General features: G+C 38.4%; 1 protein-coding gene across 2 annotated transcripts in view; it reads left to right on the plus strand.

Annotated features, from left to right (window-relative positions):
* LOC110375890 (dorsal-ventral patterning protein Sog) overlaps positions 1 to 23,627 on the plus strand; it is a 61,475-nt gene that overhangs the window by 25,838 nt on the left and 12,010 nt on the right. For both annotated transcript variants that reach the window (XM_049838478.2, XM_049838477.2), the window contains exons 2-3: positions 3,361 to 3,464; positions 3,545 to 3,677. In XM_049838478.2, the coding sequence (XP_049694435.2) occupies positions 3,361 to 3,464; positions 3,545 to 3,677 (237 nt within the window). The remainder of the gene's footprint in view (positions 1 to 3,360; positions 3,465 to 3,544; positions 3,678 to 23,627) is intronic.

Below are 23,627 nucleotides of genomic sequence, written 5' to 3' on the forward strand. Positions count from 1 at the left end.
ACGAATGTCAAAATATCCTGCTTAAGGCTAATTCAGAACGAACAATTTATGCGCTGCCCACGCGCGCTGAAATACGGCGCACGCCTCTTTCAACCCTTTTATGTAGAGGATTTATTGAAGCGACTTGCGCACACTTCAATGAGCCGACCATATACTTCTGGTTTGACATGCAGCTCATACTTATCGTGATCTATGCAACGCTATGACACAATGTAGTAACCCTGAGGCCGGCCGAACATGCCACGCTCTGGAGATTACAAATTGTACCAAGACGGGATCTATATGTGGACTGATACAGAGGACAACATTCGTTTATAAATATGGTCTTTATAAATTTAGTACTGACTTTTTCTACGCTAGTAAAAGTGATTATATTATGTACAATATCCTTTTACTCGTATGTTTATTGAATTAGGGAGTAGCAGAATTAGTAGAGTTAATAAATAGGGCGTTCTAGGCTATACATAAAAGTATTTTTTTCAATATGCGGGCGATAAATTCAAAATAAACAGCGGGTCGTATCGAGTACATTCCATAAACAGATCGTGAAAGAAGTATAAGACGGGCGTCGCCAATACTTCATTTCCCTGGCAAAGCGTTTCTGGCTCATCGCCAACGTTTCCGAGAAAACGAAAGGAAGGTTACGCGATGTCTCGCCTCACTTTATATGCCTAAATCATGTCAGAGATAATATTTTTATATACACACATTGAAAAGTTCAGAAACACGAGCGGCTTATAAAATAGGTGGTGTGTGAGGCGCGACGTGTCGGCGAGCCTGCGCCCGCGCATCCCTCCGCGGTGTTAACGATCGAGTAGGTGTGACGGTAAATAATGCTTTTTTGGCACTCCACGCACATGAAAGGAAATAATAATAAACAAGTACTTTCTTCTTGAGCTGCATTCATAATTTTCAATTTTAATGAAATTGACGTGCGTACTTGTGCAAATTCTGTAATAAAGTACGGAGATAATGTGGGCAGTATCTCTTTGGTAACGCAATACGTATTGATCGTTGCATCCTGAATATGGGTCGCCGGCGCATCATCGGCGTCACCCTTCTTCCTCATTACGCGTGACGTCGTCTCACACTACGTGTTTGTATCGTCTACTTCCATTATAGTTATCTGTCGCCCACTTTAGCTGTTTGTTGTAACACACTTTATTTTTTAAGAAAATCTGTCGCATGTCTTTCTGTCAGAGTTTGAAACATTTAAAAGCTTTGTCTGACTTTAAAATTCCGTCTAGATTAACGGCAATGTAAGTAGTAAATGGGCACCAAGAGCAATATGTTCTCACGCAACATGTCTCATTCGTTATCAGTGCACTCCGGAGTGAGGTTAATTAAATAGTTACGAGAGGAAGATAACAGTGACGCCTATATATAGAGGCCGGCCACCTTATCGACCCGACGCATCTGATAGTGAATCTATCCGCGACACCTAATCGCTTGCTGTCCATTTGCTTCGGGCATGCATTATACAACTATTAATACCTATTAAGATTTTAGCAACTCCATTTAATTTCCTTAATCCAATAGCAAAATTACATTACTGCATTGTACCTAAATGCTAACAAAGGCACGAATGTTACATTTGAAATTATGCTATGACTTCCCAAATATTCCACATCACTAACTTAAATCAAACAATACATTAGTATTGCAGAGTATATGCCTATCGAAAATGCACATATTGCACTAAGTGCAGAAGAAGTAGACATAATGACTCAAGAAGTTAAAGCGATGCATGTTGCACATGTACATTTACGTATCAACGGAATGGCAACTTTAACTCTTTAATATTATGTTTTACAATAGTCTGTTTCAAGTTATGATCTAGTTTGTAAACGTGGGTAATTGTTGCTGCAACTGACACAAAAAAGGCGGGGTTAGCGGGGGTGAAGTGAGACGGGGGAGGGACCATATCAGGAGTATGAACCAGCCAATTTAGGGACAATAACAATAATAACATTGTGCTGTGGCAATTTTCTCGTAAAATCCACAGCGAATTATGTCTCACTTTAAATGACGATGTTCTAGTCGAATAACAACAATTATTTTGCATACTGGATGAACACAAAACTGAGCGCAAGGAAGGAAAACGAGGGTCCCATCTTTTTTTTATTAGACTATATTTGTCCTACTGCTGGGCAAAGGCCTCCCCATTTTGTCTCCTCACCTCTCGTCGGTCCCATCTTTAAAAATATAAAAAATTGTTGCTTCTTTGAAACATAGCACACAAAGCATCATTGTTTTGTAGGAATATCGACTATTGTAAGCGAGATCCGAAACATTCCTTGCAGAGATATACCTAGTATAAGAAGTGACATTTTACACGCACGCGTATAAACTTACTTACATTCATTTTAACACTACGATGCAACTTTTATTTTTAGATGTTCGCTCACGACTCACGAGTTCGGTATGTAAATGCAACTTCTTAACCTGTGCTTGCAGGCACCATAGCTGCTAACTTATAAATCAAATAATATAGAGTACTATAAATGTTTAAGCCCTAAACTTATTAACGCGGGCTTAACAGCTACCCAATCCATTGTGGAATATCTTTTTGAATACAAAAAGTAATTTCCTGATTTCGCCCCTTTCGAATGTCTACCTCCTTTGACTTTTTCTTTTGTAATTACAAACATCTGGTATAAATACTAGTCGCGGTTTCATCTCAACTACTTACTGCCTAAGAAGTATGGTAGTCTAATATTATGTAGTAAGCTAGACTCCAGTTCAGAGTATCAAGAATGTTTTCATAAAAATCTGTTTAGTAGATTTCGCGTAAAGGACTTCCAGGAACCATATCACTCTTAAAATCACTTAACTACTGCACATAATGCTTCAATTTTAAGAAATATTGTTTTTACATCATGATAATTCGTGTAAAATGATAAGTCGACTTTTCTTCTCCATAAACTGCAACTATTTTGATTTGACAATAATACTTGCTGCAAACAGATATTTAAGATAAAGTGCCGCATTACTGCAGATGAATATTTGTTTAGAGTTTATATAAAGCAGTATAATCGTACTCCTTCAATATTTACTCATGTTGTTTTCTTTATCGTAGTATGTTCTCATTGCATGTTAAGAACTACTTGGAAATTGTTAATTGTTAAAAAAAAAAATCGTCTGAACATTCTATTTTCAAATGAGGTTGTGTGGGGGAATGCAATCTCCTATCTGTCACATGGAATGCAAAACGCGGGAAAACAGATCCGTTATATTTTGAATTGCTGTAAATACTGAAACTTCTTGTATTGATTCATTCACTGAATCAATACAAGAAGTTTAGTTTAAGTTTACAGTTATGTTGTATTTTGTGCTAATTAAAATGTTTGTTTGTTGCAGAATGTTTGTTCGGCAAACAAGCAATGGAGCTCGGTTCCAAGTGGTTTGCGGACCTGGGCCCGCCCTTCGGCGTCATGTACTGCATCAAATGTGAGTGTGTTGCGGTACGTATTTTCAAACTATAACAGCTACTAAATACTAATACTTTTAATAACTGTTATTTTATACTAGTGATTTTTCACAGGTGCAAAAGAAACGGCGTGTAGTGGCTAAGGTTCACTGTCGGAATATCAAGAACGAGTGTCCGGAACCGTCTTGTGATACTCCAGTTCTGCTGCCCGGCAGATGCTGTAAAACGTGCCCTGGAGATTTGAACTGTAAGTACAAATATTTTTCTTTGACTTCTGTACTGAAAAGTTTTTCTCAAGGGGACTTTTCTTATTTGTAGGAGTAGTTCGCGGAATAGGAAAATGTGTTTCCTTTTACCAGCTTGCGTAATTGCGACATTCAATATTTGTATGAATGACGGCATTGGCCATGGATTCTAATATATAAGGAACATTTCTTTGAATTCCCCACTAATTTTTCCTCGTCTATTAGGCATTGCTCATTAGGATGACACTGCTCATTTTCAATGGACTCTTAATTCTCAGAGTTGAATTGTCAAATGGTTGACATGGTGATAATAGTCTTCCGAGTATTATTTTTAAAGGTCAGACAACGTCTGATCTGATTGTAGGAAATTATTTTATGTCCTTATTGGTTAGCTGAGGGTTTCTAAGAGATATTTTAATTTGAAATTTGAAAAAATTGAAACTCTTTAATAAATAAGATTGTTCACTCAGGAATATCTCTGTTTACTTGTCGTCTTCATAATTAAATATTTCCTGAACATTTTTGAGATTATATTCTTGCAATATAAATTCATGTAGGTGAAACATTTTGATGGTAGGTGATCTTTACTTGCATACAGTTGAGGTGCCCTTAATTTTATTATGAGTTTTATAGATCGCATTGTAGCTGCCGTGAAAGAGCATCGTGATAGCAATAGTTTGCGGCTAATCTAGACGGTGCGGTGACTTGAACAATATTAATGACTCGGGCCGCGACTGTTTAATTAGGCGGAATCGTCACGGGAGCGGGCGCACGTAGATACCAAACCTGATTATATTATTGTAAACATGATAATGAAATAAGAGATAAGTGAGGTGATCGCCTGACACCTCCGCTGTACCGACACAATGGTCGTGTGCTCACTGCGACCACTGACACGGCACGATTTGCATCTCCAAAGAACCGCACTTGAAAGGTTAAATACAATAAAGAATACGCTTCTCATTAGACACCGCATGACGTCACCACAGTGATTTGGACAATTTAATTTCTTTGTTAATGATGTCATTTTTTACAACCATGTTCGTTCATGGTAACACGCTGATGTCATACCTTATAGACTAGACATTTGATATCTTGAAGTTTAACAAACAGGAGCGGTCGTTTAATAGCTAACAAAGTTTTTAATTTCGTCTTAATGGACATGTTTAGATCGCTTTTTTTATCTAATACCGAGCTAAAATGATTTATAAATATTGTCATCTCGATTACATTGGAAACGTATACGAGCGGCAACAGGTTAGTGAGTCACGGGCCATCTGTCGCGAAAACTATCCACACATGTGGAAATCGACTGGACGACATAACTTTATGGACTTTTTGCAAGTGTAGTCTCTTTGATGGCCGCTATTAATATGCCATTTTGGTGTGACCTGCTTCGCGAGTGTAATACGACACTTCTACGGATTTAGTTAATAAACATACGTATACGAGTGAATTTATTATTTTATAACGATCACACATATTTTTTTGTTTAACTTAAAAACTTCTTAAGCTCTTAGTTTGTTAAAGGTAATTTATACTTAGCTAGTAGCATTAAAAGTACATTATGTCGTTTAAGTCATTATCGTCTTTGTAATGTTCTCCCTTAACTCGGTGTACGGTCGGGTGTAATTCTTGATTGTCGCCGCTCCTCATCCCATTAAGTACATTTTTTTAATGCAATCGGCAAATTTGCCGACTTTAAAAGGTAATTGCAGAAAATAAGAAAGTGTGCGTATGCGTAGTGACAGGAACTGGCGATGACAAATGACGGTGTAGCGGTGAGCGGCGGCTCCCACGAGCGGTCTCATCAATATACATTAGGTATAGCAGCTACACATGGCCGCAGCACGCCATGCGCGCCCGACACAGTGCATCATCATCTACCAGTTGCTCGTCAATTCCTAATCAATTCAATAAAACATAAATAACCCTGTCAAATTATTGGCATGGCGTTATCTGGGATGTTCCGTAGCCAGTGGCGACAGGCAGTGATTTACGAGTGGAGCAGTGCGGAGGCTGCGTCGGCTGAGCCGCAGCGGCGACGTCGCCGACGCCGCGTCTGCCCGGCCGCGTCCACTCATTACGACTATATCGAGAGCATTACAATGGCATTACTCAGATGCACCGGGCGGTGGTGCAGAAATGGCACGCGCTGGTGCCCCCCTGCGCCCGCGCCGCTGCTGCAAATATAGCTGCTGCTGCTGGTTATTCCGGGCGCGGCCGTCGACCCGTCGCCGCGACGCCGTCTGCTCGCCTTTTTAGCGAACACAACTTACAACACACATTTTTTGCGAACAAATATCGTCGATGTCAACGTACGCGGTCTTTTACTATATTTACTAAGTCATATTCTGAGAAAAAAATGTGATATATTCGGTCCAATAAATGTCTCGCCAGTGTTTTCACTTTCATCGTTAAATAGGTTCCTCGTGGTCGAGATTCATTTAGCTTACAGCGTTATATGTAAACAAAAGTGGCTTTCCATTAGGAACTATAAATGTTATGAAGAATTGCCTTCTAGTTCCGATTGTACAACGTCTAGCGACTTCAGCTGCCTAATGCCTAGCAGAATGAATTAATTGTGATTCCGATATGGTTTATAAGCAGTTAAAGCTCGCTATGGCGGAACTGTAAGCCGGCCGTAAACTCTATCTGAGGCTCGTAACTATAAAACGCATCAAATCTGATTCACAGTTGCCTTTGTGAGAACTCCAGTTGGCTGTCTGCCGGCCGACTGCCGTAATAATATAGTTTATCGTGCTTTTAATAAATCCCCAGTACCATACGAAGACAGTAAAATGGATAATTTTTAATTGAATCCAAGCCAGGTGTTGCTGTAATAAACTAAATGAATTTCATGCCTTCAGAGAGGGAATCGTTTGCAATGTCAGTGAAGTGAGAGTTATTTCGAGCCAATATATGTTTCAAAGAAATTGTGTTGATTTATTTGTTTTCAGAATTGTATAACCACGATTTGACGGTATCGTGTTGGCATTGAGAAGATAATTTTGTGTTGCTAACTACATGAACATATTTGCACACGAATAGCTTATTTACATCAGTTAATAATTGACTCATACCTCTGGAGTCAGTATCCGTTGATATTTTTCATGTAAGAATTTTATCTCTTGATGTCCTGTTTTAAAGCCATTTTCAATGTTCACATCGTATCAATTACACAACAGAAAATTAAATTGAACAAAAAATATAAAGTTCATAAGTTAGTTCAAACTACATTTTTGATCTCGTTGGCGTTGTTGAGTTTCCGAAGAACAGCCAGCAGCAACAGAGCAGCAACAGGGACTTACAAGTGTGACGCATTGCTGAAACTTGCCTGACGTGTACTATGTAAATGACTAATGTTATGTAAGAAGAATGTATGTATGTAATTTATTAAATTAGCTACTGTTTCATAACAAATGTTAACTTTATCTTGTATCATTTTCGAGTCATGTAGGTAAATTGCTTCATATTAATTTGATATTGCAGTAAAACGATCTAATTAATCAGAGCAACATGCAAAAGGTTAAGTATGTCATTATCATAAATAATGTCGAGTCTATATTTATAAATTAAGAAAAAATCGGTATGAAAAGATAACCTTTGTATTGGAACAGAAAGCTTGGTGTGTGGAAGTGCATGCGTGTGCGCAGCGAGGGCGACGTGCTGCGTCAGTTGGTGTTCACGGTTCATCGGGCAGCTCGCCCCTCACCACTCGATCACGAGTGTATCTAATTCAGTGTACAGCAAGTGCCTCCGAGGAATTTGTTTTGTGCACGCCGATGCACGATGCCGAGCAAAATCGACGTTTTATTTTTGTGAAATCGGTGTCTCTCGCTGCAACACATTCCTCGGCGCATAATTTTGTTTGAACCTTTTTCGCCGTTTACTGCGCAAAACGCTTTGATGTGTCAAAGTGCTCTTTTTTATTAAGAGCGCCACTCGACTCACGAACGTCAAGAGCAGACGGCAGTGGACACGGATGATCGTTAATGCGAAATATCTGACTACCGCCACCGGAGCTCGACGAATATCATTACTTTCGTAGCCGAGCACACAACACACTGACGCTGTTATCTTAAATGCTCTGAATGGGGATGGTTGCTAGCCGCAAGCGCACCCGTTATTATTTTAATGTTGGCTAATGAGACAGTGTTAGGTGAATGCGGTTTGTGGGCAGGCTTATCATGAGTAATAGCGAGTGGTTAGTGGTGCGAACTGTGCGTGACTCGGCGTGCCCACCGACGAGCGCTCCGGCGCCAGACCCTTTCTGATTACCTTAAACATTAATCTTCTGATTAAACTGGGTCGCTTAGATCTTTATAGCTTTGCGACAGTTGAATATCTAGAAATTATCCTATCGAATTACAGGCCGCGCTCCTTCACCCGATCCGTGCACAGCTACGTTAAATTTCTCTCACCGCTTTGCTAAAAGGATTGCTGAGGTCGGAGTCGTAAAAACTGAAACACAAGTAGTTTCGGATATTCACTGACGTCATGATTTTCGTAATTTAGTACGTGTTTGTTGAAATAATGCGAAAACGTACTTGCGTAAATAGAGAACATACGCGATGTGCAAACAAGGCGGGCGGCGGCGTCGCGACGCCCGGCGCCAGCGCAGGTCGGCGCCGCCGCGCGCCGCGAGGACACGCGATCTACGACGCGAATACTTATTTCATTACACTAATTACAATATTTTGAGTGGCCCCCAACCTCTGGCGACAAACATCATCTGTAATCTGATCACATACATGACGCGTACAGCTTGTGCCTCATGAAATATTTCCTCAAGCTTTGAACTGGTTTCAAGCGTTTGCAGACATTTTATTACTTCCGATTTTTTTAGTTTACCTCGTCTCGTTTTAGTAAGTAGTGTTACATCACCTCGTTTTAGTTGAATCATTATAATTAGTTAAATAATGATTTGTACCTACAAATCGTGGGTAAGAAAGCTCACCTATATAGCTAGATGTAGGACCGCCGCGTTGCACAAGTTGCACAAACAGACAACAGTGCGCACGCGTTCGTTCGTAAGTTATAGTTAATTGGCTGTTACAAGATAATTTTAGAACATTAATAATTTTGTCAAGACGCAACATTAGTGATGCGTCGTGATGTCAACGCGTACGATAAATCCTTTTATCTAATCATTATTGTTATTGTTATTACTAAGTAGATAGATACAATGGAAACAGTGACAGATAGTGGCGCCAGCAATATGCGGGTTAATGTGAGCACGACTCTTGATTTTATTTCGCACAATACGACAAGAGTGCCACGCCACAAGCACACGCAGTAAATCAACTTGATAGAATATTAGAATTCCAAGCGCGCGGTGCCCGTCTTTTTTACACTAACTTACTGTCTTTGTGTTCGCCTGTTCAGCTGGCAGGTTTAAGTGTTTAATTTGTTCAAAACAAGCAGTCATTGTATTGAATAGCTACTATTAATCACTATAAGAATCATTTAAAGCTGAGTAATGGAGCTTGTTCGGGCAACGTATTTCAAATGTCTTTTAGTATTAATTTGTCAATTTGTTTTGGTTGTGGAGCAATCTTAGTCACAATTCTGTCGTTTGACTCATTTTAACAAATGCCAATAACGTTATTGATAACTCGGAGTGTGTATCAATAACTGAGGTAGGTTATTGGAAATCAAACATAATATTTATATGTTTGTTCCGTTTTGCGGTAGTTTTTGTAATAAATCACATATAGGTAAACTATTGTATCGCTGATTGATTGTGTGTAGGCGGTTACAAATATTTTGATGGATTGAATACGACCGTGTTTGTATATCGAAGACATTTCATTGACAAACTGCTTCCGTTTATAAGCAGATGGTCTTAAGGTTATAAATTTATGTAGGTAACTGGTAATTATATTGAAATCACTGTATCTGTATTACACTTATGTATAAGTTCTTATTATAAGAGAGCGAGATACTTAGATACAGGTGTTATTAATACATAAAGATAAGAAAACAGACGTGCTCTATATTATTTGTAATTAAATATATCCAACCCGATGAATGAATGAGGTTAAGATATAACTCATTCTGCAAGAAGTACTTGGCCGTGATTTCATACTACATAGGTAATCACAATATTTCTTGGACAACTAAAATTTTAAAAATAAATTGAATATTATGTGGTCATAATTGTAATTTTTGGGGAAAAGAAGCCTTTTTAAATAGCAGTGTATCAAGGATTTAAACTTCGTACCAAATATTTTTCGTGTAATAGGTATGCAAATTATAATAAAAATAAAAAAATACTAAATGATAAATTAAACGTGCGCCATAAAAACGGTCCGTTTCAAGTAATATTAATAATCTATTTTTAATTTTAATTCGATTCATATTATTTAAATTTATTCCTTATTGACGTTGTATTTATACTGTTTTTGAGGTTTTGTCGCCATTCACTCATAGGCGGTGTCGTCGAACCAATATCGTTATCTTACCGTACTATATGTTTGTACGTTGTTGTACTAAGTCATACTAAAGGCCCTTTGTAATGACCTCTATGACGGCTTTGCTATAACACATATAAGTAAATATCAAGCGTTTGGAGAGAGTGCCAGTAAATAGATAATAAATGTTTCACAATCGTAGCTGGTGTACCTGGCCAGTGCTGTAGGTGCCCTTCCCACATAAATAGTACGCAAACATTGCCGCACTGGACAAATATATCAAGTGAATTTGTATGTTTAGGTCTTCTAAGTGTAGGTCATATACTGATGGAAGTACGCAATACTGAATAAGGATGACCACACACATCTCACAAGAAATTGGCGGTGCTTACTGGTACAGTACCATTACCGCTTCAGTTCTCTTCTGTTGCATTATTTCGCTGTCTATCTTCAAAACATAATTTTCCTCTCTTATCGCCGATGGTACTCTGTGGAACTCAAACAGAGAGTATTATTTCAAAAGCGTATTTCTGAGAATTGCCAATCATCGTCTGAATGGCACTTCAATTGAATATATTGGCTGATCATTGATTAGCCCACATACGAGCTCGATGCACTTCGGACTAACTTATGACTGACATTACGCGCCCACATCGCACTATGATCACGCCATTCAGATGTCTAATTTTATATAATGTGTAGTTCCATGGTGTTCTAAATAATGTATCATCGCTGTGAAATTGCTTAGCTTTTCTGTACATTTTATCGCTTTAAGTCGTGATTAGTTTATGAGCTAGGAGTGGAACACAGACTCGTAAGGCGTGTATTACGTGCGTAAAAGGTCACAACCGAGACGCGAAGGCTATTCGGAAAGTGGACTGGCGCCGCCAGTGGCCGCTCTAAGCAAATTCGGTAGATTGCACGTGCGCGCACCCGCGCTCCAAAAGGAAAGTACGAATTGGCAAGTTTCTTATTTTCACAATACCTCTATTATTGGTGAAGAATGACGTGGGCTGGAATTTAAGCTCGACTACTTCATTAGGATGCCGTGCTTAATGTACAGTTCCGTATCTTCTATTAATTTCACCAATGAGGATACATAATCACTTCTTCGGTTATTATGTCTGTTAGCTGACCGTGTTACTTGAGAAATAAAACCCTCTGGCCAATTCAGCAGACTTCTTGAGCATATCGGTAGTTATATCGGAGTATGTCGGGGTATTCGGACGTGATTAAATTCCTTGGCTTTTTGAGCTAAGTAGTTAGTTTATACCTCTAATTTCGGTGTTCTGGCGCTCTTAGTTTGATCTAAAGCAGTTCAAGCACCAAAGATCTAAAAGGCTTTCGTGGATGATACTTTTACGAAAATGTATAGCTCGTTCTGTAAGGTAAATCTACGGATTAGAAAAAGTTAGGACAACATATATATGTATTATGTAGGTACCTAATTCAAGTATATATATTCGACACGTAAATAGAGCTTAAGCTATATTTAAGTAATTACTTATCAATAAAGCCAGCAGTTAACATATTGATTCATGGATTTCGATTAAAATATTTAAAATTTCATAATCCACTTAATAATCGTTAAAAGGCAGTTAACTCGCTCGAATCAGAATTAATATTTTGAGTGGACACACTTACATACTATTAAAAGAAAAATAATGATTTTATGTTCGGTAAAGTTACGGCATAAAACAACTGAATGCTTGGTCATTACCCAAGGACGTGACACAATCGGGCGAACTCATAAACGGTCTAAACGTTAATACATGCAGTTTTATGGCGTGCGCGTGCGCGGCTTATGATGGAGGGTTTGGCGCCATTTCCATACCATTTCATTGTTCATAGAAATGTGGCGCCACGGCCGTGCGGTCACTCGTTCATATGTAATTTTATGATCCGTCGTTTGCGAGCGCTGTTCTCTCGCCATCTCAAACCCTCACTTGAATGTGAATAGACCGCGACATCCTCTAACTGTTCACAAATTTAAAATTTCACCAGCGTCTGTTTACGTGCTCCGAATTCTTTTCATGAATATTCTTAAATATGACAGGCTTTCGGCTGTTATTCTTTGTAGGAAGCGTATCGACAGAATCAATAAACATCTCATTACTCAATCGTATTTACGGTAAGTGCACCATCCGATCAGGAAGAACTGACTCATGAGCCATTTTTGAATGTGAATTAGGTCGCATCGAGATTTAAGTAGATGTGGTAACGGGCTTTTTAAATATTCCAGAGTGAATGTACTCAGCTACCTGTATTATAAACATGTTATGAGCGCCTGGGAGCATTCATTTGCCGTGTCAAATTAAACTTGAAACATTAGATGTAAAGTAAGACAGAAGCGATGGCATGTATGTTTATTGAACTATGTTAGTGCGAAAGGCCGATGAGTGGAATTTATAAACATTTAAACATTGTGCTTTGAATACTACACGCGCCGGTCTATGGCGCGCCGGCGATGAGAGATTTATCCTTAAAACTTACCGACCGGTATCTCGACCAACGATTGACTTGTACGTTCTGAGAATTGACGACTACACACTGTTACATCTTACATACAATGCTAATTTTGTTTTTTTAGAACAATGCTTCAATATGTGCCAACGCTACTAGATCTTATTGTGTATGTATGTTCAACAAAAAAAATCTCAGTCGATCCTTATAAACGTCTTTTATATTTGTTACAGTAACACATACATGCATATGGACGTATATTTATTAGTGATATACGCCTTGACAGTGTTATTTAAATAAAAAGGATTAAACACAAGCGTGACTGCTAAGACTAACAAATAGGTCACAATGTCTCACCAGATTTATAGCTCCGATGGTGGGTTCTAGGCGGTCACACGATCAGATTTCAATAGATAACGACTATAATAGGATTACTATCTGACAGTAACTGTAACATAATATAAATTCACGACCGTAATCCGACCGGAGATGATCGATTTAATATCCTGGGGAACCCTAATAAGTTTTCATGAATAAAGTCACGCACTTTGGTAAGTAAAATATTGTAAGCGACAATTTATTTATACTCAAGTTATGTCGGCCACGACGCCTCTGAATTACTCTTTGAAATCATTTGAAGTAAATTGCATTAAGAAAACACGTGAATATTTCCTACTCTATTATAAGTTATCACATAACTCCAAGTTAATTTGTAGAGACTCAAAGAAGCCCTAAATAGTGGTTTCTAGTTAATTACAAGATAAATGGCAACTAGTTATTAATTTCAAAATCATAGCCAGATATTGGAATTCCTGATGCCGATATTTAGTCGCCACGGATGATAAGTATCTAGGTATTTAATTCCACGTTTAGAAGTGGCTTTTAGTAGCAATTTCGACGGCGTTTGGTATTAAGAACTGCAATGACGCTTAAATCGTGAACTATCTGACCAAAATATCAACTGGTCAGACGATAAGCATATTTCTTGCTACATATTTAGATAAACATTAAGCTCGCAGTCGCCTAGCGTCAATTGTCTCTGCGTTGCAACACTATTGCTACATTTAAGACGTTGCATAACGACTAAGCTGCAACCAATTGACGGATCGTTGTCATAATAAACATAATAATCAGTATCGTAATTATGGACACAAGTTTAACAACGTATTTGTCTGTTCCCTTCACATTTAACCTGCCGATCAAATCAATAAACAGGCAAATATAATTGAAGCGATAAATTCATGTGAGTCGTTGTAATATCTAAGCTGGACAATTAATTTTCATGCTAATCAATTGATTCTTGCAATTACAGAGTTGACCTGTGGCCTGAGAAACTAATACAAGCGTCTTTTGAAATAGGTGCGTTCAACACGAAAAGACAATTTATCTATTCAACAACATTTATTAATAATCAATGAGATATTAAGAGGTCGTTCATATATTGTTAATCTTTTTGAAGGCTTAATGTTATCAACGATATTCGTGTTTTGATAGATATATACTTGGAAAACCTACTGTGGTTGTGCAGAAAAAACGTATAATGATTTAATAGTTACTATTACGGTTAACGAGAAATATGTCTTCATAAATCGAGTCGGTAACACTTGAACTACACTAGTTATGATATAATCGTATCGTGTTTAAAGTGAGAATAGTATTCTACTACATATTTATTATGACTATTATCATTCTCGAGATCATGATCAATCGATTCTGACGTCACAGATTGAAATGTATTTAGATTGCATGTAGGCATAAAAAGTTGGTCAAGTTCGAGTAGAATATACTCGTACGTTATGTAGGTACATAAACATGTTGTAGGTACATAGAGAAGTTATTGCACTTTTTAATTCCTGATTGTCATCCTATATTCTTCAATTTAAAACTGTTATTAATAACCTCTGACTCAAGAAGAGGTGTAACTGTCATTTAATTAACGTGTGCTGCGTGAGATAGTTAGCATATCCGGTAAGAAAAATTGTTTATATCCTGGAAGAAAAACCATCTAACTTAGTTTTTCTAATCATAAGTAATATGTATATTAGGAATTTAATTTCCTCCTTCCCTTGATATATTGTCGCCAGTGACCGAGGAAATTGCATACAAGATGTTTTGATGATGCATCAATTATAATTACGTCCTCTACTACATATCTAGCTTTCATATAGTTACACAGACTTGAGTACTATTTATTTATGCCACAAAGCCAGTCTTCTTAACGTAAACAATGCCATATTAGGCAATACATACTGACAATACATAATGATCATTTCTCATCATTACCTAAGCGATGTGATGAGCAAGCAGCACTTAATAAATTATTGGCACATAAACTGTAAATAGTCATATAAAATTATTTACTACAGCAATAAAATACAGTAGTATTTTATAATGGTTGTCGGTAATTTATTCGATGTCACTTCTTTGGAGACAATATCTAGGAATGGTGATGAGGTTTAGAATGGAGGTCAGGGAGGTGGATGGGTTCGCGCCATGGCCGCCGAGGCGCCGGCAGGCCGGGGAGCGCCACTCGGCACAACGGATGCCATTCAGCAGCACCCACCCACTGGCTATTATTGTAATGTGTTCCGACTGCGATGTCAAGATCAAGGTCCACTGAGAACTGAGATTGTTGTACCTTTCATTCCGATATTTGTTGGAATAGTATTTAGTTACTACTTAGCTTTTTAAGCGCAGAGTAGGGTGAGATCGTAATTTTCTTCTACTGGCTGGCCTATCTAAAGTGTTGGTACATATTATGTTTCCGGAAAGTTTCATATTTATTTTACCTTTATTTAGAAGGTGTGACTTCATAGTAAAAGTCTAGAACAGATTAGGTATAAGTGCCATGAAACAAAAATTAATATCCTTATAACTTCCTGTTTTTTTGGCACACTGATACTCATTGCGATAATAATTTATAATGTAGAGAAGCAACATGATGGTATGAAGGCTCCACATTGTTACAAACTGGTATCGGCACATTTATTTATAATTAGGTTCTGAATGAACAATACATCTGCAACGGACTCATCTCGACGAGCCATAACAAAGTCCATTGTGTTTGTTTTCCAATCATTGTTTTGTTGATATGACCCGGCGGTGTTTTTAATCTCGGCTGACCTTTGTCTATGTTCATGTCTCACATTTGCGTACCTACGCAATGATTCAGTGATTTATTAAATCACTGCTCCGCATGGGCGGTGCCAGGGTTACCAACGGCCAATCCTAACGAATTTATATGCCATATAGAGATCTTGAAAACGAAAACAAAAGCGCGTGGGCTTCGTGGTTGTTGAAAACCAATTTTAAGTTTCGAATTGATGACAGTATGATAATTGGGTATTTCCTTTGATTGTTTAAACCTAAGTTCTTTAAAAGTCATATGCTGTTAAGAAACTTGGCAACAACATTCCCTACCAATTCTCAGAATCCGATCTCTGCAAGGGAAACCCCTAGTACAGCAACAAGTACAGTAGTTACATTAATTAACTGTATGTGCTCATCAACAATGAAGCATGGAATATTTAGACTGTAAATCACGCCATTGATGCGTCTCGGCGAAGCTTGGGAGTGGGAAGGTCATGGTCAAATGACTAAGGAATATCCTTATTGGTAGGTAATGTTTTATTTTTACCCAACAATGCTTCGAGAAAAAGGAAGGCTTATAGTAGTTTCTTTGCAGTATGGGTAGGCGCATCGTTGTGATAAATGATGCGTCCAATGAATCGATTTAATTTGCCTTCTTACTCAGATATTTGAGTATAAAATAGTCAAGGACCACATTTAAAGTTTAATAGTTGTTTCATCAATACATTATTCGGCTAGTTAAAGTAATTACTGGGTTATAAATAGCCCACTAAGTATGAAGTAGTCAGACTTGCATTTAGTTTAGGCTGAACAAATAAACGAATCCAGACTTAGTCAGGCATAACAACAGTTGTTCCGTTCTAAAATAAACACGCTAATGAAGATGAATGAGTTAGACCACGTGTGGTCATTAGCCCTACTGAGGACGGGCTCAACAAACATTGCACTTAATTAATGTTTATTAATTATTAACGTTTTAGTGGCCCAATATGGACTTTCAGTTCTCTTCAGTTGTTTGACGGACTGAAAAATTTCATTTGGTTTAACTTATAAAAGGATATGGAATGGTCAAATAATATAAAATAGTATATGTGTGACTATTTACTGCACAGGTTTACACATATTTTCCAATGGTAAAACTTACTAACTTTTGTTTATTACTATTTGTTACCGACGTTGATGTTTATTTTAATGGAAAACACCTGCTTGGGTAACTTTTGCTTTTCAAAACTATATTCTTTATCACGTAGCTGTAACCATTATGAATGAAACAATATGGAGTTCCAGCTTACATAAGCAGAGTACCACATATTACATAAATATTTGGTTAACTGTTTTATTATAATAACAACTTGCACAATTAATTGCTAATATTACTAATAATGTTCTTAGTAAATGAATTGCAATAAAATTTAATTGATTTATAAGTCGTAATGTGACGATTACGTAATAAATGGTGATAAATGTGCTATTTTAATCGGTGATTTGATTGCTTATATTTAAATTAGCAATGGTGATTCGTGATTACATTAGGCACCATCCTAACGATCATGCTTAATGCAAGGAAGACATAAAAACACAAGAAAGTAGGTAACCTAGAAACAGTTTCTCTAAGAATTCCAGCATGAGGAAAATTTGTTTTCATCGCAGTTTGTACCTACTGTAAAATATACCCAAAATAAAAATTACTCGCATTAATCCTATTTCAAACCAAAACAATATTAAAACGAGTTTAAAATTAATCGCACATTTCTGTGATTTATTTTCCAGTAGTATAAAAACCTGCCTAGTATGACGTCAGATGACAAGCGGTTATATTTATCTAACCACATATCTACTACGAATACGCTACGTTTTACGCAAACATCGCTTGTTGTTGAACGTAAACAAATACGCGCGTAGTAATACGCGTAGCAATCATGTACGGATGCTACGCGTTAAACTACGAACCGGTTTCATGTAGTACTTACTACATTTCTCATTATTTCTTTTAAAAGGTATGTTGAAAATCTTAAGTACTTTTTTGTGCAAATTCCGAAAAAAGTTTCCGTATCCAGATATCGTGGCTTGCTCAAAAGCAAAAGGTTTAAAGTACTGTTAGAAAATCACAGCGATACGTAGCGATGTGCATGTCCTCACGTATTAGCCTACTTTATCAGTTCATTGTACCATACTTGTGGCTGTTATGCCATTTAGCACATAAATAACGAACATCTTGTATGTGTGCAAGCCATGGCCTTCGGATGTTCCAATAATTTACTTCTATTGAAAAAGAATTGAGTACATTTTAGCAATCGCGTACGCATAAAATCGGCATAATTGTAGGTAACTGATATTTCTAGGTAATGCGATTAAATTATCGTTTAATTGATCTTTTTTTATATTCTTATCTGTTTACAGGTAAACGAGGTTTTACATTTGTTCTTTTATAATACTAGGTATAATAAAAAGGTGAAGTACGTGAGTTTGTGGGGGGTAATCTCTGAGAGTTATTAGTGGCTTTATTTCATCCTTCACTAAGGAGTTTTCGCAAAGGGGTGAAAATGTTAAAAAGTCCAATCTTTTACACCTAGAGCTCATCAATAAAAAAATAATCACATTATTATAAAAAAAAAACAATAATTGCTGCTTTTTATATCAATTGTAAATAGATATCATCGTCTTTGAGTCTGTAGTGTTCATGATATTATTATAATTTAAAATATAAGTAGGTATATGCCGTATGTGGATGTAATTACACGTTGTATATTATGTAGACTGGAAGTCTGTGTCGGCAGGATATGTCGGCGACGTCGTTTCTCCTCAAGAATTACGTCCATAGGAATTACCCAATTAACTTGTTATGACAACTAAATTGATATAGCTAATGATAAATAAGTAGGAATTTACACACAATTCATTGTTGTTGCTCAGTCTTGAACTGACTTCATAAATAAGTATTTCACACAGGGAAAATCTCACGCGAATTCCTTTTGTACTTCGGAAAGTAGGGCTGTCAGTACTATGAATGTAGATCACGATTTTGACAGATGGTATCAATGACTCGTTAACATATGGTTCTCGTAATTAATGATGCACGGTAGGTATATTTTTTATAACTTGTATATTCAGAGCGGATCGTGCGGCCCCGGCCGCGGCCTTGCGCTGCCGATATTCTGATGATAGATACGCCGTCATTCGCCAATCAGCACTCGTCCGCTTCATTTCTAATTAATTCCATCAACGAGACCATCGCCCGCCATTACACCGCGCTTCATAATTTGAATGTAAGCTGTGTATCGATCGTACAATGCTGCGCAGTTTCCTTCTTAAGCTTTTCGCATCCTATGAGCTCTTATATTTACTGCTTGTGGTCATGCGGGGTACATCGCCAAATATCCATCATTACATACCAAATATTATGAGGTGCTAATATATTGAGAACGCATACAAAATCTAAAAGTAACTAAAGATAGCTCATGTCGTTGCTGATGTTGGAGTACTCCGTATGAGTGTTTATACAGTTAAAAGAACAAACAATTTTATGGGTGCTTAACTTAAATGTGACGGAGAAAATGCAAAGAGGTGTCTGTTTCCGATATTTGTTTACATCTCATTATCTCCAAGTGCGAGTTTACGAGCGATTAACTGTCTGGGTAAGCAGCCAAGGCAGGAAGCAATTGACATCTTGGAACAGTAGTCTGTCTTGATGATGCCGTTATCTTTAGGGGTTTATATCTTCTGAATATATTGATTCATTTCTATTGTATATATGTGTAAAAGTAAGTGCAGATAGAGAGAAATGCAAAACACGAGGCTGTCTGTGGCGGCGACGGCGCGAGCAAGGCTGTAGGCGTAAAATGCAAATCGCGAACGTTTCACCGCAGGACAATGCGGCCGGAGTGTTGCGCGTCTTGTAAACAGCGCGGACGTGGTTTGTTGTTCTACTTTTTTGGGTAAACGGTTGTCCGTAAACGGCGGTGCATAGGCCGCCGCAGAAATACCGCGGTCAGTACAATGGCTCGTTCGCCGCCGCCGTACATGGAGGTCGCGGGCGTGAACGCACCGATTCTCCTTGTTCAATCTTTCCCAAACGTGTACCTACATCCATTTTAGTTCAACTTGAAAATAACGCAGTTTTGGTATTGTGAAAACACAACAAGCTTCTGAGTGTAGGCATAAGTTTGGAACAAATTCATGTTGTGTATTCGGATGTAGAGCAGTTCACGTCACCAGCATTAATTTTCGCAATTCGAGCAACTAATGTATGTAGTGGCGGCGCGCGGCGTCGAAACATTCACATCGAGATGCATCCAGAGCGCCGAGGCGAAATTATATTTTATGGAAATGGATGTTGAATCGAAGCCAACGCTCGTTGCATTCTTACAGCGCGACAGTTATGCGGGCGTGTGTGCGGCTCGAGCTCCACGCCGGCGTGCCTATCGAAAACAATAAGACCGCGCCTTGTGCCATAAACATTCTTTGCCACAATCATTACGAATATAACCTATAAATTAGCACAAAGCCGACTGCGAACAACTCGCTTGCCGTCGCGGGAATTTGCAATGAGGCCCGTTCGCCCAACAGCGCTATCAGCCTCAGTGGAATAGCGATGCACTCTTACCGAGCCGCACCTCAGCGCGCGCGCCGCAATGGCCCCGCGTATGCCTATCTTCCTCGCTGCTCCTTTTCGTCATCTCAATCCTATGATCGCTATGTCATTATTCATGAATCTCGAATACCAGTTGTGAAATTAAATTACACTTAACTAATAATTTCATGCTTTTCAAGCTTTCGCAATCGTTCTGTTACATAACGATAATACAATGTAAAGTGAATTTTATCTTGGAGCATTAGCTTTAAGACAAGATATAGAATAAATAAATCATGAAGTTGTTATATTTAATTAGCCGTACTATTTTTATTCGCATTAGATATGGACGTACAACTCTTGATAAGAAAATCGCGCATGTAGAAGTTGTAACAATGGCACGCGTGACGCGATATATCAATGTTATCTACAAGCTTGTGTGACAAACATTTAGGTTAATGGTTAATTAGGTCGAGTACTTAGTGTATGTAAGATTGAGAAGTAGTAGGTATCTATCGATTCTGCTAGTTTTATCCTCCTGATATGAATCAGTGCGATGTTGTCGCGGAAAAATAATGGAGAATAAAGTTTTTGGCATAGTTACAAGTAGTGACAGGTACGTGGTTTAGATGTCGAGGTGACATGAGCGACGGTGTTTTCAGTGGAGCGTCGTGCGTGACGTCACTAGACGCGTCGTCACTTTGTTCAGAATAGTTCCGGCGGCGGCGCGACCCCACACGGCAACTGAAGTTTTTCAGCGTAGTCGAGGTCAAGGTATGATCGGATATGTCTGGACGCTCAATGTTGCGTTCATGTAACATGTAAATATTTTACACTCAACATTCAATAAATCCGAGTTGATGAATGATTTGCCCGTGTACCTGTCATATCGTTATGCATAATAAATCGATCCGCTGACACTTGATATGTGTTCGATAGAATCCGAAATACACTTGTATATGCAAAGTATTCGTATAATTTATCTAATCCGCGCGTAAACGTCACATAAATATGCATGGCGCTTACTTAGGAAGTAGCAACGAAACATGAAGCTGTCTTAAGACGTCTTATATAGGCACGATTGATTGTGCAATCCTTGTTTGAGCTGCCTGTGCGCAAGTACCCGCGGTGCCGTGTTGTCAGCAGTGACTGATCCGTCTGCTGGTGACGGAACCGGGCCGGTTGCGCCACGCCACGGCGCCTAAACACTTCATCACTATTTCTGCATTACAATTGTACGAATTTTTACTTAAAATTAAGATGGCATTTTTTAGGTTCAAAGCGTTTTCGTTCTAGACATCATTAAAATGCGAAGACGTCCAACGAGTGTTGTCTACGCCGAGAATATAAAAGATTTTGTAATCATCTATGAGATGTTAGAATGCGTCTTAATTCATGACATGTAATAATCATACGAGCATGAAATTGTTTTGCTCGCCGGCCGGCAGTGATATCTGGCAGACATCGTTTGTGCGATTTGACATGGAATTAGTTTTATATCTGGCTTCTTTGAAACGATTTATTGTCGCTGAGTGGTTCCTCGCGGTGCAGGCTGGCGCGGGCCGGGCGGCCGCGGGCGACGTCTGATCGGCGCCTGCTTACATCACACTATTGGAAAACTCGTCGCGACGCACAGGACTAAACGTTAGGCCGCGACTAGACTAGAAATGAAGCGATCACGGCTCTAGTCGGGGCACGTCGCCACTTCGAGGTTGCTTTTAAAAGTTTAAATTTACGCTAAACGACATTAATGAGTGGTATCGGTTGAAACGCTACGTGTCGCCCCGTTCGCGTTGAGCCACTAGTGTGCGCTATGCAAGCGCATAAATATTCATACCCGCACAGGCGCGACGAGTGAGCCAAGCTTGGCCGAGTCAAAGGTGTCCGACGACGATCGCACACTCTCTACTAGGGCTGTCCACATCGCGCATTCTTTTGCCAAAATAATTATTGATCTAGTTCACAGGAGATTAAGGAGAGAGAGAGAGAGAAAGAGAAAAAGGAATTCTACATGTGAAGCCATTAGGAGCTAACTGTTTCTGAGGAAGCAGCAAGGCTGGGTTAATCGCTAGTTACAAGGATGGTTGATCTCTAATTGATTTACAAAGTCAAATGAATGTAGGCAAAAGTAAAATGTTCCATTCTCGCAAGAAACCATGTAGCTCTTGTGAACTGCCAACAGACTTACTAGAAAGATTGTTTGCTGATTGATTAATTGTCAGTAAGTGTGATTGTTAGTAAGATTTCTGACAAAACTAGTTTATGTACGATAAATAAAAAAAGAACACTCGATTCTGAATAAGTAGTCAATTGACTGGCTATAGATCAATATTTTCGAAGAAGCTTGTTGTATATCAGCGTCGATAGTCTCAGATGTTATTCGACAATAAACTCGCCTATAAGGCTCGAATTCACGAGCTGAATGCACATTATTGGCCATATAACAGCAATAGACAGAAACGTCCGCGGTTGTCCTACAATGCCGCCAGCGCTGGTATTTGTCACTGTTAATGCATTTTAATGGCCGGCAGCATATTTTACTGCATTTATTCATACTCCATGCTCAGATATAACACGTTGGTAATATTATAACTAATACTATAAATACCAAAGTGGAATGTTTGTTAATCGATTACATAAACGTTAGGAAAACTTTACTTTAATTATTATTCTGATATGATATGATTTATATTAAGCTTGATATATTGCTGCACAATACCTATTACTTAGCGATAAATTTTTGATTTAGACATTTTGGGACTTTATCAAAATCAAAGGCATGATCTAGTTATGTGTAACGAAGGAGCGTATAGGTATGTAGTGCGTGATATAGCGCCGTCAGCCCTGGGTATCGGCGGCACATTCCGTCGCCGCCATCTCTCCGTGCGCGCTACTCTTTGTTGTGCTTGCAAATATCCTAGAGCTACTCATCGTCGCCTTGGCGCCATTTGCAAATAAATTTAGGGCTGTCTCGGATATGTAATGAATTTGCAGAGTGAATTATGAACGGCGCCGGAGCGTGCCAGATCACAATCTGGACGCGTACACTTCGTACGTAGTCGCGTAAACAGGTCCCCTCATCACAATGTTTACTGGACACTATATAGTACTTGTTTATCATGTCATTCCCCTGTCCACCACCAATGATCAGATAACACGATTTATTAGTCTAACTCGCAGCTAGTACACACAAGTACACGTAATGCGCTTAAACACAGATATCGACAAGACGCAATATAATTATGCCATTATTGATATTATATTACAATGTGACATTTACATGTTTATTAAGACTAGAAGCACTTATTCTATTAAAGTAATTACTCATAAAGACAGGTAGTTATTGAAAATTGACATTTAAAATTTATGGAAAAATATTGGAAAATGTTAAGTGATTTACGTTGTTTGTTATT

This window comes from Helicoverpa armigera, chromosome 8 (genome assembly GCF_030705265.1).
Source record: "Helicoverpa armigera isolate CAAS_96S chromosome 8, ASM3070526v1, whole genome shotgun sequence".
In the NCBI taxonomy this organism is placed as follows: domain Eukaryota; kingdom Metazoa; phylum Arthropoda; class Insecta; order Lepidoptera; family Noctuidae; genus Helicoverpa; species Helicoverpa armigera.